The sequence below is a fragment of the Oncorhynchus gorbuscha genome, linkage group LG08 (assembly GCF_021184085.1).
Source record: "Oncorhynchus gorbuscha isolate QuinsamMale2020 ecotype Even-year linkage group LG08, OgorEven_v1.0, whole genome shotgun sequence".
NCBI classification, from domain to species: domain Eukaryota; kingdom Metazoa; phylum Chordata; class Actinopteri; order Salmoniformes; family Salmonidae; genus Oncorhynchus; species Oncorhynchus gorbuscha.
Genome location: NC_060180.1, coordinates 54340298 through 54355415, shown reverse-complemented (window position 1 = coordinate 54355415; position 15118 = coordinate 54340298). Strand labels below are relative to the sequence as shown.

General features: G+C 41.7%; 1 protein-coding gene across 1 annotated transcript in view; it reads left to right on the top strand.

The window, feature by feature from the left end:
- The window catches only part of LOC124041838 (cadherin-18-like), an 82087-nt gene extending 69471 nt beyond the window's left edge, over window positions 1–12616 (top strand). Inside the window, exons 9-12 of the mRNA XM_046359901.1 lie at window positions 4354–4475; window positions 9308–9422; window positions 11194–11457; window positions 11848–12616. Coding sequence (XP_046215857.1) covers window positions 4354–4475; window positions 9308–9422; window positions 11194–11457; window positions 11848–12374 — 1028 coding nt within the window. The 3' untranslated portion in view covers window positions 12375–12616. The remainder of the gene's footprint in view (window positions 1–4353; window positions 4476–9307; window positions 9423–11193; window positions 11458–11847) is intronic.
- Window positions 12617–15118: the final 2502 nt, after the last annotated feature.

Here is a 15118-nt window from a genome sequence, read left to right as displayed (position 1 = left end):
CACACAGGCTATTTGCATTGAACCCCCCCACCCCCTTTGTTTTTACACTGCTGCTACTCTCTGTTTATTATCAATGCGTAGTCACTTTACCCCTATCAAACATGTACAAATTACATCGACTAACCTGTACCCCGCACATTGACTCAGTACCGGTACCCCCTGTATATAGCCTCGTTATTGTTATGTTATTGTGTTCCTTTATTTATTTTTACTTTAGTTAATTTAGTACATATTTTCTTAACTATATTTTCTTAAAACGGCATTGTTGGTTAAGGGCTTGTAAATACGCATGTCACTATGACGTCTACACCTTTTGTATTCGGCACAAATAACATTTGATTTGATCCTCAAGGAACCCTTAAGTCTGTGTGGTAGTGGATCAGATGTGTATATGTAATCCACAAGTGACAGAATGTGAAGTGGCAGCTGCCGGTTCTTATCCAATGATGAAAGGGAGTATAGTATATTTAAGTGACCGGGTCACCTTTCAAGTGTCGCCAGGTAACATGGCGAACCTCAGGACACGGACAAACACGAGATATACCAATGGATGGAGGCTCAGTGGGAACGTAACCTTAATTGATGGAGAGATACTCTGACTAAAGAGGGATGAACATCACATGCGCTAAAAGTGCCTGACATGAACACTGGACAGAAATATATACAGTTGAAGTCGGAAGTTTACATACACTTCAGTTGGAGTCATTAAAACTCATTTTTCAACCACTCCACAAATGTCTTGTTAACAAACCATAGTTTTGGCAAGTCGGTAAGGACATCTACTTTGTGCATGACACAAGTAATTTTTCCAACAATTATTTACAGACAGATTATTTCACTTATAATTCACTGTATCCCAATTCCAGTGGGTCAGAAGTTTACATACGCTAAGTTGACTGTGCCTTTAAACAGCTTAGAAAATGCCAGAAAATGATGTCATGGCTTTAGAAGCTTCTGATAGGCTAATTGACATATTTTGAGTCAATTAGAGGTGTACCTGTGGATATATTTCAAGGCCTACCTTCAACCTCAGTGCTTCTTTGCATGACATCATGGGAAAAATCAAAATAAATCAGCCAAGACCTCAGAAAAAGTCTGGTTCATCCTTTGGAGCAATTTCCAAACGCCTAAAGGTACCACATTCATCTGTACAAACAATAGTACGAAAGTATAAACACCGTGGGACCACGCACCTGTCACACCGCTCAGGAAGGAGACACGTTCCGTCTCCTAGAGATTAACGAGTTTTGGTGTGAAAAGTGCAAATCAATCCCAGAACACCAGCATAGGACCTTGTGAAGATGCTTGAGTAAACCGGTAAAAAAATATCTATATCCACAGTAAAACAAGTCCTATATTGACATAACCTGAAAGGCCGCTCAGCAAGGAAGAAGCCACTGCGCCATTAAAAAGCCAGACTACGGTTTGCAATTGCAAGTAGCTTGTGGACAAAGATTGTACTTTTTGGAGAAATTTCCTCTGGTCTAATGAAACAAAAATAGAACTGTTTGGCCATAATGACCATCGCTATGTTTGGAGGAAAAAGGGGGAGGCTTGCAAGCCGAAGAACACCATTCCAACCGTGAAGCACGGTGCGGGGGTGGCAGCATCATGTTGTGAGGGTGCTTTGCTGCAGGAGGGACTGGTGCACTTCACAAAATCATAAGGTAGGAAAATTATGTGGATATATTGAAGCAACATCTCAAGACATCAGTCAGGATGTTAAAGCTTGCTCACAAATGGGTCTTCCAAATGGACAATGACCCAAGCATATTTCCAAAGTTGTGGCAAAATGGCTTAAGTACAACAAAGTCAAGGTATTGGAGTGGCCATCACAAAGCTATGACCTCAATCCTATAGAAAATGTGTGGGCAGAACACATTTTGTGTGAGAGCAAGGAGGCCTACAAACCTGACTCAGTTACACCAACTCTGTCAGGAGGAATGGGCCAAAATTCACCCAATGTATTCTGGGAAGCTTGTGGAAGGCTACCCAAAACGTTTGACCCAAGTCATCCAATTCAATAGGCAATGCTACTAATTTCTAATTGAGTGTATGTAAACTTCTGACCCACTAGAATGCGATGAAAGAAATAAAAGCTGAAATTAATCATTCTCTCTACTATTATTCTGACATTTCACAGTCTTAAAATAAAGTGGTGATCCTAACTGACCTAAGACATTGAATTTTTCCTAAGATTAAATGTCAGGAATTGTGAAAAACTGAGTATAAATGTATTTGGCTAAGGCGCATGTAAACTTCCGACATTCGCAAAGTATTCAGACCTCTTCACTTTTTCCACATTTTGTTGCGTTACAGCCTTATTCTAAAATGGATGAAATATTATTATTTTCTCATCATTCTACGCAAACTACCCCATAATGACAAAGTGAAAACAGGTTTTTAGAAATGTTTGCAAATGTACAAACAGAAATAAACTGAAATACATGACCTAAATCAGTATTCAGACCCTTTGCTATGAGAATCGAAGTTCAGATCAAGTACATCCTGTTTCCATTGATCATTCTTGAGATGTTTCTACAACTAGATTGGAGTCCACCTGTGTTAAATTTAATTGATTGGACATGATTTGGAAAGGCATACACGTGTCTATATAAGGTCCCACAGATGACATGAGGTCAAAGGAATTGTCAGTAGAGGCACAGATCTGGCGAAAGGTACCAAAAAATGTCTGCATTATTGAAGGTCCCGAAGAACACAGTGGTCTCGATCATTCTTAAATGGAAGAAGTTTGGAACCACCAAGACTCCTCCTAGTGCTGGCCACCCAACCAAACTGAGCAATCAGGGGAGAAGGGCCTTGGTCAAGGAAGGGACCCAGGTGGTCACTCTGACAAACACCAGGGTTATTCTGTGGAGATGGGAGAACCTTCTAGAAGGACAACTGTCACTACAGCATTCCACCAATCAGGCCTTTATGGTAGTGGCCAGATGGAAGCTACTCCTCAGGAAAAGGAAAATGACAGCTTGCTTGGAATTTGCACCTGAAAGACTCTCAGACCGTGAGAAACAAGATTCTCTGGTCTGATGAAACCAAGATTGAAGTATTTGAATGCCAAGTGTCACGTCTGGAGGAAACCAGGCTCTGCTCATCACCTGGCCAATACCATTCCTACAGTGAAGCATGGTGGTGGCAGAATCATGCTGTGGGGATGTTTTTTAGCGGCAGGGCCTGGGAGACTAGTCAGGATCAAGGGAAAGATGAATGAAGCAAAGTACAGAGAGATCCTTGATGAAAATCTTCTCCTGAGCGCTCAGGATCTCAAACTGGGGCGACGTTTCACCTTCAGGACAGGACAACGACCCTAAACACATAGACAGGAGTGGCTTTCAGACAAGTCTGTAATGATATTCGTCTGCTGTTAGAAGAGAGGCAGACCGAAATGCAGCGTGTAGGTTACTCATGACCTTTAATAAAGATAAAGCGGTACATGAAATAATTGAAAATATGAAAACAACAAACAAGTGAAACAAAATACAGCCTATCTGGTGACTAACACTAAGACAGGTACAATCACCCACGAAATACAACGCGCACTCAAGCTACCTAAATACGGTTCCCAATCCGAGACAACTAGAATCAGCTGACTCCAATTAGGAATCGCCTCAGGCAGCCAAGCCTAACTAGACACACCCCTAATAATACACACTCCCAATTAATACAAACCCAATACGAAATAACAACATATAAACCCATGTCACACCCTGGCCTACCCAAACATATAACAAAAACACAAGATACAATGACCAAGGCGTGACAAAGTCTCAATGTCCCTCAGTGGCCCAGCCAAAGCCTGGACTTGAACCCAATCTAACCTCTCTGAAGAGACCTGAAAATAGCTGTGCAGCGACGCTCCCTATCCGCCATGACAGAGCTTGAGAGGATCTGTAGAGAAGATTGTGAGAAACTTCCCAAATACAGGTGTGCCCAGTTTGTCAAAGATGAGTAAATGGTCTGAATACTTATGTAAACGTAATATACATTTTTTATTTTGAAAACATTTGCAACAAATGCAAAACATTTTTTTGCTTTGTCATTATGAGGTGTTGTGTGTAGATTGAGGGAAAACAACTATTTAATCCATTTTAAAACAAACAACTATTTAATCCATTTTAGAATAAGGCTGTAACGTAACTATGGCTTGTGATGTGCTTTTTAGATTTGTTTTACATAGGGGGGTTATTATATGTGTTTAGTGTTTTATACAGACAGTAGCTATTATTATTATTATTATTTTATTATTATTATTATTATATTATTATTATTATTATTATTATTACTATGCAATATAAGTGTTCTATTTAATTCATTTTTTTTATTTGTTATTTTCAGACAATCCGAGTCTCGTTAGCCATGTTCCTATAACAATCCAGGTGTTGGATGTAAATGACAACGCTCCCTACATAGCAAGAGATGATGAGATCATTGTGTGTGAAACCTCCAGGGCAGGACAGGTGAGTATCTTTCATTAAACACACCTCCCTCCATCTTTTCAGCTATTTTCCACTTTACTCCCCCTCTCTCTCCCACCTTCTCTCCCGTGAGATCATATTCTCCCTTCTTCAACTGTTGTCTTTTAAAACCTCTTATCACGAACTCACATGCATGCAGTCACGCACATTCTCCCACAGACATACACGCACAGACACACACAGTACACACACATACCCTCTCTGCCTTTGTTGTGTGTTTGACACCATCAGGAATGGATTTATCTGTGGTGCTGCAGACTTTTGCAGCCTCTTGAACCCATAAATTATTCAGCATGTACCAATTTCTCCACAAGCAGATAGGAGCTGCATTAAGCGCAACAGAGCCAGATTGCAGAAAATGTTTATCATCTCGCATTCAAATTTGGCCCGTGTCCAGCAAACCACGACTGCTCAGATTCACATCGCAATAGCATTCTCTCTTCATATTTTTCCCCTTGAATGAAGATTACTAAACAGGCTGCAGCATATAATCAGTTAGCTGCCTGAAGGCGACAGATGATGCATGCTAAGATGCCGAGGCTCTTTTTCCAAAACTGCAACAAATTACATTAAATTAAAGTAACTTTCAGGAAATGTGGCTTGATGTATGGTAAAATATGCTGTTATGTTCATCAAAAGGAAGTAAATTATTATTTAGTTGAGAACTAATTGTACTTTAGGGCCACACACAATCATTGCCTCGACAGCTAATTCTGTATTTCCAAAGCTTAGTGTATTACTGTATCCGGTGTGGCAGGGTAGCCTAGTGGTTAGAGTGTTGGACTAACCTGGTCCAACTTTGGACTAGTAACCGAAAGGTCCCCAAGTTCAAATCCCTGAGCTAACAAGGTACAAATCTGTCGTTCTGCCCCTGAACAAGCAGTTAACCCACTGTTCCTAGGCTGTCATTGAAAATAAGAATTTGTTCTTAACTGACTTGCCTAGTTAAATAAAGGTAAAATATATTTTTTTAAATCCTACCAAAAGTTTAGGAATGCTTCTTATAGACTGGCAATGCTATAGTGGAGTGTAGGTACAGTAGCCAGATTAATCACCAGGCAGTGGTGTAAAGTACTGAAGTAAAAATACTTTAAAGTACTACTTAAGTAGTTTTTGGGGGTATCTGTACTTACAACTGATTATTTTGACAACTTTTACTTTTACTTCACTACATTCCTAAAACAAATCATGTATTTTTTACTTGTTTCATGTTGAATGCTTAAGAGGACAAGAAAATGATCAATTTCACACACTTGCACATCCCTGGTCATCCATACTGCCTCTGATCTGGCGGATTAACCAAAAACAAATGCTTCATTTGTAAATTATGTCTGAGTGTTGGAATGTGCCCCTGGCTATCCGTAAAATAAAAAAATAATTTGAAATTATTTATACTTTTGATACTTATGTATACTTTGAAATTACATTTATTTTTGATACTTGAAAAGTACTTTTCCTCAAGTATGGCAGTTGGGTACTTTTTCCACCACTGCCACCAGGGCCGTGCAGAGACGATTCAGAGGGCAGGTGCTTGAAATGTAAAAAAGGCTGCAATTCATAAAATACACTATATATACAAAAGTACGTGGACACCCCTTCAAATTAGTAGATTCGGCTATTTCAGCCACACCCATTGCTGACAGGTGTATAAAATCAAGCACACAACCATACCATCTCCATAGACAAACATTAGCAGTATAATGGACTTTCAACGTGGCACCGTCATAGGATTCCACCTTTCAAATTTTGGCCCTGCTAGAGCTGCCTCCGTGAACTGTAAGTGCAGTAATTGTGAAGTCGAACAAGGGGCGAAGTGGTAGTTCACACAAGCTCACAGCACGGGACCGCCGAGTGTTGAAATGCGTAAAAATTGTTTGTCCTTGGTTGCAACATTCACTACCAAGTTCCAAACTGCCTCTGGAAGCAACTTCAGCACAATAACTGCTCATCAGGAGTTTCATTAAATTAGTTTCCATAGACGAGCAGCCACACACAAGCCTAAGATCACAATGCGCTGGAGTGGTGTAAAGCTCACCGCCATTGGACTCTGGAGCAGTGGCCTGCACAGAGCCTTGACCTCAACCCCATCGAACACCTTTGGGATGAATTGGAACGGCGACTACGAGCCAGGCCTATTCACCCAAATTTAGTGCCTGACCTCACTAATGCTCTTGTGGCTGAATGGAAGCAAGTCCCTGCAGCAATATTCCAACATCTAATGGGAAGCCTTCCCAGAAGACTGAAGGCTGTTATAGCAGCAAAGTGGGTACCAACTGAGATGTTCGACGAGCAGATGTCCACATATACGTATATACCACCACCCAAAAGGGCACTTGGCGAGTGGGAGGGCAAATGTGTAACCGATGTGAAATGGCTAGCTATTTAGTGGTGGTGCGTGCTAATAGTGTTTCAATCAGCGACGTCAACTGCTCTGAGACCTTGTAGTAGTTGTTCCCCTTGCTCTGCAAGGGCCGTGGCTTTTGTGGAGCAATGGGTAACGATGCTTTGAGGGTGACTGTTGTCGTTGTGTGCAGAGGGTCCCTGGTTCGAGCCCAGGTTAGGGCGAGGAGAGGGACGGAAGCAATACTGTTACATCGGCACCGGTAGACTCCTATGTGTGCATGTACCTGGTAACCACTACAATTCGTGAATTGTCCATATGAGAGTTTTTCACTCAGGTCACCTGCTGACGGAAGCCAGTCTTTTTTATGAACTGACAATACATCAGGGACAATGCTGTTAGAGACAGGTCACATGCCCTAGGTCAGATCTATACTCCTGTCTGGAAAAAGGCTGCATGTGGAACAATGGCACATCCTAATGGAATAGCTAACAGAAAGGGAGGGAGGGTTAAAGACGTGTTCAGTCAGATAGTCTTTACTATGATATGAAAATACATTGTGAGTTGACTTACTTAACTTATTCCTATTATATTTAGCTGCTTGTGGAGCAGTACATAATGTACTATGTGTGTATATATATATATTTCATAGTTTTGATGTCTTCAGTATTATTCTACAATGTAGAAAATAATAAAAAATTAAGAAAAACCCTGGAATGAGTAGGTGTGTCCAAACTTTTGACTGGTACTGTATATTATGTATATTATATTATGTATATTGATTTTTCTTTTGACTGGTACTGTATATATATATATATATATATATATATATATATATATATATACAGTACCAGTCAAAAGTTTGGACACACCTACTCATTCCAGGGTTTTTCTTTATTTTTACTATTTTCTACATTGTGGAATAATAATGAAGACATCAAAACTATGAAATAACACATATGGAATCATGCAGTAACCAAAAGTGTTAAACAAATCCAAATAGATTCTACAAAGTAGCCACCCTTTGCACAGCTTTGCACACTCTTGGCATTCTCTCAACCAGCTTCACCTGGAATGCTTTTCAAACAGTCTTGAATGAGTTCCCACATATGCTGAGCACTTGTTGTCTGTTTTTCCTTCACTCTGCGGTCCAACTCATCCCAAACCATCTCAATTGGGTTGAGGTCGGGTGATTGTGGAGGTCAGGTCATGTGATGCAGCACTCTATCACTCTCCTTTTTGGTCAAATAGCCCTTACACAGCCTGGAGGTGTGTTGAGGCATTGTCCTGTTGAAAAACGAATGATAGTCCCCCTAAGCACAAACCAGATCGGATGGCGTACCGCTGCAGAATGCTGTTGCAGCTATGGTGGTTAAGTGTGCCTTGAATTCTAAATAAATCACAGACAGTGTCACCAGCAAAGCACGCACACACAATCACACCACCTTCTCCATGCTTCACGGTGGGAACCACACATGCAGAGATCATTCGTTTACCGTTGCTGCATCTCACAAAAATGTCACATTTGGACTCATCAGAACAAAGGACAGATTTACACTGGTCTAATGTCCATTGCTCATGTTTCTTGACCCAAGCAAGTCTCTTCTTCTTATTGGTGTCCATTAGTAGTGGTTTCTTTGCAGTAATTCGACCATGAAGGCCTGATTCACACAGTCTCCTCTGAACAGTTGATGTTGAGATGTGTCTGTTACTTGAACTCTGTGAAGCAGTTATTTGGGATGCAATTTCTGAGGCTGGTAACTGAACTTATCCTCTGCAGCAGTGGTAACTCTGGGTTTTCCTTTTATGTGGCGGTCCTCATGAGAGCCAGTTTCATCATAGCTTTTGATGGTGTTTGCGACTGCACTTGAAGAAACTTTCAAAGTTCTTGAAATGTTCCACATTGGCTGAACGTCATGTCTTAAAGTAATGATGGACTGTCATTTCTCATTGCTTATTTGACATTTTCTTGCCATAATATGAACTTGGTCTTTTACCAAATAGGGTTATCTTCTGTATACCACCCCTACCCTGTCACAACACATCTGACTGGCTCAAACGCATTAAGAAGGAAGGAAATTCCACAAATTAACTTTGAACAAAGCACACCTGTTAATTGAAATGCATTCCAGGTGACTACCTCATGAAGCTGGTTGAGAAAATGCCAAGAATGTGCAAAGATGTAATCAAGGCAAAGGGAGGCTATTTTGAAGAATCTCAAATATAAAATATATTTTGATTTAACACTTTTTTTGGTTAAAACATTATTCCATATGTGTTATTTCATAGCTGTGATGTCTTTACTATACAATGTAGAAAACACTAAATATAAAGAAAAACCCTTGAATGTGTGTGTCAACTTTTGACTGGTACTACATATATATATAATATATACATACTGTACATACATATAGACACACACCCATTTCCCTCTCCCTCTCTTCCCCAAACTCCTCTCCCTCTTCTCTGACAGGTGATCCAGACAGTGAGGCCATCAGACAAGGACAACTTTGCAAATGGACGATTCTCGTTTGCCCTGCCAATTGACCTTCCAGTCAATCCTAATTTCACCCTGAAGGATAACGAAGGTAGGCTTTGTGTGGCAATTAAAAAAATGTGCACAACATATTGTTCAACCATCACCAGGGATTCTGGGTGTGGACAGATATTTGTGTCAGATACTCTGGAGTGGCATTACACAAATATATCTAGTGGCGTTTGTTGTCTAACAGCCCCGTTTACACTTTCTCCTCCCTCAAGACATATTTTAATATAAAAGCGAAGGACCTGCAGGGGTGTTTCCTTGGTAACAGACAATAATTTTCCTCGTCCTTATTTTAGCTTAAAGCTACTTGGTTGAATTCAGAGAGAACACTGTTTTTTTATTGTCTGAAAGCTCAATAGCTCCATTGGCAGATCAGGGAAAATCTCGAGATTAAGGTAGACTTCCAAGATGGATGACAAAAACCTGAAAGATGCCAGACAGAGGCAGTGAGCTTCCACTGAGTTTTGTATCAGCGCTCTGTGCTCTCGGTGGTGGTGTAGCCTAACACTTAGCTTTTATCCCCTCCCCAACTGGCCCTGTTTTCCCTCAGGCGCTTGTTCAGTGAAACCACATTTCCACTGATGTGCATTATGCCTATGTTTACACAGGAGCACCAGGTAGTACTCCTCAGCTAGAGCTAAAAGGAACACTGCTGCATCAGTGCACTGATTGGGTGGTAGTAGGATACTCTCGCTCCCTCAGGCTGTGGAATCTAGTAGATGTGGTTGTTATGTTTTGCTTTTGAAAGGTTTTGATTTCCAAAATTATTTAATATATAATCAGTGCCCTGGGGTTAGTCTGGATGATTTCCTGACATTCACCAACTGATAGTCATGATTGATATTGCCAGAAATGCGTTGTGAATGAGGTAGAATTTTACAGACCTACAGCAGCTTACTCTCCAGGATGTGTTAGAGAGAAAGATAATCATCTATGATTTCCTCTGCTGTAATCATAATCATTTGGAGGAAGAAAGAAGCTGGGAGGTGGCTTTATATTCTATTGTCTCCCAAGTGGAGGATGAAGGAGAGATATATTGGGTCTTTTTTGTTTACCTGTTTCCTCTCAGTGGGCGAGGAGGTACAGTAATGAATTTTGACTTGAAGCTTGTGGGCCAGCGCCCCTGCATGCCAATAGGAATCCTATGTAAATGAACGCTTCCTCCTATGCACCTTCCCATGGGCTCGCTCTGTTGGAATACATTTGTTGATATCCAGAAGGTTGGCCCCTCCTCCTCCCCCCACCCCTCTTTCCCTGTCTCTTACCATCCCAAGTGACATGCTTTATCATGGCTCTGTGCGCCTGGGGGAAAATGAATCTGTATTGTGAAGAGGAGGGCCGTGATTGTGCATACAAAAGCGTGGCTCTGGGCCGTGAAAATGAAAATCTGCTGGAGCCTCTCCAGAATGAGAAAAGCTATGGCAACAGCCGTGCTGGGCTGGATAGAATACTGTTGGCCGGTTTTAATAAAGCCTGAAGAGGCAGTCGCTATCTGTCCCCAGTCTTTTCTAATAGATAGCAGTGGGAATGAATGGGGAACTATGGGCATCCTCTGCAATGTTGGAGAAAACTCCCCATATCTCAGGGAAAGTTATTTGTTGTACTGGTCATCTGTTCTCCGTGGTTGCATATGTTATTTCAGGGGGAAAACAGGTCAGGGCAACGTTCCTTTAGATGGTATATTTTGGAAAAGTAGATAAAATGATTGAAAATACACTACATTTTGTAGTAATGTTTGTATCAATACTTATAGGGACTTTTTGTCAATACAAGTATACATCCAGTGTATTTAAAATTTTGTCATTCTGCTCCAGACAACACTGCCAGCATCATGGCGCGGAGGCGTCAGTTCAGCCAATCGGAGCAGGATCTCTACCAACTTCCTGTGGTTGTGAAGGATGGAGGAGAGCCTGTCCTCAGCAGCACCTCCACCCTGAACCTCCGGGTGTGTGTCTGCCAGAGAGGAGGAGGTGGCAGCAGCAGGGTGAAGGCCTGCCGAGTCCCGGCCTTCCTCTCCACAGCAGGCCTGAGCACCGGGGCCTTCATCGCCATTTTGCTCTGCATCATCATCCTGCTGGGTAAGAAACAAGAGAGTGGGGGGATATGGCATGGTAGGGAAGAGAAGATGGGAGAGAAGGGGGGGTAGAGAAAGAAGGGAGAAAGAGGGAGGGATAGAGATGGAAAAGGAGAGATATTCTTGCCTGTGTATGTGTTTAGTCAGCCGCTTAGAGCCACACTCCAGAGCTGGGGGAGGGGGAGAGAGAGAGACCTTCTTGCCTTGAGGTAGAGATAATGAAAGGCTTCACACCAGCTGGAGGAGTAACTCTGGCTGATTTGTTTCCAGCAGCTAAGGCCACAATTCCACTCTAAAATCGATGCATTGGAGAATAGGGTGTGCATTTTGAGCCTGTAATGACATATTGTAAGTCGCTGTGGTCTTGTCCCCTCTCCTCTGTCCTGTACTGTAGCCATCGTGGTGCTATTTATCATCCTGCGGAGCAAAAAGGGCAAGAAGGAGCCGTTAATCATCTCTGAGGAGGACGTCCGGGAGAACGTGGTCACATACGACGACGAGGGCGGGGGCGAGGAGGACACAGAGGCGTTTGACATCGCAGCACTGCGGAACCCCGCCGGGGCGGAACGGAGGAGGCTGCGGCGGGAGGTAAGGCCGGGGACGGAGGGTTGGCTGGTGGCCTATGTGCCCCAGAGCCCATCCCTGGTTCTGCTGGATACAGAGGATATGCACCATGTCATTAGACAGAAAGTGGTGGAAGCTGACAGGGACACCAGCGGGCCGCCCTATGACTCCCTCCAGACTTACTCGTACGAGGGACGTGGCTCTCCCACGGGGTCGGTCAGCTCTCTGGGGCTGGCCCAGGTCGTGCCCCCTGAACTCAGCTACAGTGACCTGGAGGACTGGGAGCCGGAGGGTCACACACTGTCCAGACTGTTCGAGACAGAACTCTCTGAGACAGAACAGACCATAGCCCTGTAAAACATCTCTCCTCTTCAATCCCGTTAAAGGTTAACCTAACAATACAGAGCTAATTGGAGTTATACAACTTGTTTCATTGTGGAATTGACTGTAATTTTACACTGGGCTCTGACAAGTGAAGTGGGGGAAAGTATTAACATTTTTGGAGAAAAACAAACCCCCAAAATCCTGAAGTTGTTTAAAAAAGGAAACTATTTTCCCTAGTGTATATTTTTATTGATAAATAAAGGTCAATGATTCTGGATAAGTGAATTAATATGCAAGTTGTGTGTCATGATGTATGATGTGTCCGGTTCCATAGGAGTTGTCTCCTTAGTGCCATTGCGGTAAGTCTCTGGGTCAGTACTCATAAAGTATCTCAGAGTACAAGTACTGATATAATCAGTTAGGTCCCCTCAGTCCATATTATCATGATCATTATGATCTAAAAGGCCAAACTGATCTTAAATCAGCACTCCTACTCTGAGACGCATTCTGAATATGGACACTACAACAGTAACTAAACAGTCTTTCAACTCTTTCTTTAGTTAACCAATCTAAATTTGTGTACAGCTCCCCAAAACTACATCAGAGGACCAGAGCAACTTTTAATTGGGAAACAACACCATTCTATGAATGATAATTGGATCCAAATGCTTTGGTGTGCAGCTTTTTATCACTTCCCGGGGATTTATAAATCAGCTGTGAAAAGGTCTTGTTTCCCGCTCAGTCTTGATCAATTCCCAGGAGAGCCCAGCTCCATAAAAAAAGTAACAAGAAATCGTTCCTTAATGTCTTTAATAATAACAGGCGATGAGGGGACTCCTATTTGAATTACTGGGCTATTTTTACAATACAATATTAATCATGGTTTCATGTTCTTATAAAACAGGAATAAGGATAATCAAGTAAGATCTTATCCATTAACTCACACTACGTCGTATATATCATATTGAAATGATAATGTGTCATGACACTACTTCCATTTCATTGAATATGACAATAAGGCTTATCAGCCCATAATACTATTCCACACCCACCTACAATAATACACAATATGCTGCATTGCAAACATTCCTACTGTGCTGCTTATTCACAGCAAGATAATTAAGGAAGATATGTGTGTACTTACTCCTTTGAAAACAACTGTGACCCCCCCCAAGAAAAGAATAATTCTGTTGCCATAATGGTTGTTAGATTATGAATAATGCATTACTATATAATTGCATTCTATCTGAGAAGGATGTTTAAAGGTTATGGAGGGTAAATAGCATCTCTGCGGCCTCCACAAATGTGATTACTTGTCCAGTTTCTTTTACCCATAAAGGAAACCCACCAGATGAACTGTTATGACAATTTTGCTTAAACTTGTCGGATCGTCAAAGAGCTGATGATAAAAGGAGAATCCTGGTCAATCCCAGGCAATACATTCTAATACAGTATAGATTCCTGTATCTTAGCGTTAGATGATGCTACATACTGTACTTCCTCATGAATTAAAGGGTCTATCATCAGTTGCTACATCAGTTTTTGGACTTATAAAGTAATGTACCCAATGATTCTTGAAGAATATACACTACAAGAACAAAAGTACGCGGACGCTTGCTCGTCAAACATCTCATTCCAAAACCAAAATCATGGGCATTAATACGGAGTTGGTCCCCCCCTTTGCGGCGTAACAGCTTCCACTCTTCTGGGAAAGCTTTCCACTAGATGTTGGAACTTTGCTCCGGGGACTTGCTTCCATTCAGCCACGAGCATTAGTGAGGTCGGGCACTGATGTTGGGTGATTAGGCCTGGCTCGCAGTCGGCATTCTAATTCATCCCAAAGGTGTCCCTGCCATACTACAGCTTTGGTGGCTGTATGCATAAGATCCAATGAGTAGAATAGTAGCCATTTTTTAATAGGTCTACTGTTAAAGGGATAGTTCGCCCAAATGACAAAATATCATATTGGTTTCCTAACCCTGTAAGCAGTCTATGGACAAGGTATGACAGCAATCCATGCTTTGGTTTATTTTCCCTGTCACTGTTTCTGCATGCTAATGTTTTAGCATTTGTGGCACAAATGCCATTCCAGTCATGGTACTGATAATAGCATTTTTCGCACATCATGTTTAAATCAACTATAAGCGACTATGTTGAGCTTCAAAGTCAATTTTCTGATTATGTGGACATAATGCGCAGGATTTGTGCCACAAATGCTAAAACGTTAGCATGTGGAAACAGTGCCAGGGAAACTAAACCAAAGCATGGATTGCTGTCATACCTTATCCATAGACTGCTTACAGGGTAAAATCTTAAATCAAAACAAATGTTTAGCTTGATGAAGGCAAGGTGTTATAAATCATATTTAAAAAATAATTCTGCATGGAACACAACTTGCCATTGTTGCCACAAGCTTAAAATAGTCCAGGTTTCTGAGTTTGTTTACCTGGGGGATTTTAGAAATATCTACTACTTTACAGCCCGTGTCACTTTACTTCCCTCTCTATCATAAGACTAGCTGCTGTAGTGCCTGAATCCTGTCTTTTCTTTCAGACAGCACTGTATACTGTAGCTACACACTCTCCTATTGTGCAAATTGATTAGACACACGTTTAACTACAAAAGTAGACCATGGACGAATGCAGGATGTCACATGCATGTATTTCATTTGATCCACCTCTGCATAAGTAGTTAGGGGAATCAAACAGTGATGAGCTGTTCTACTACATAGACCAAGGCTGGAGTGCTGTAATTCCCCATGCTGACTGACAGCTACA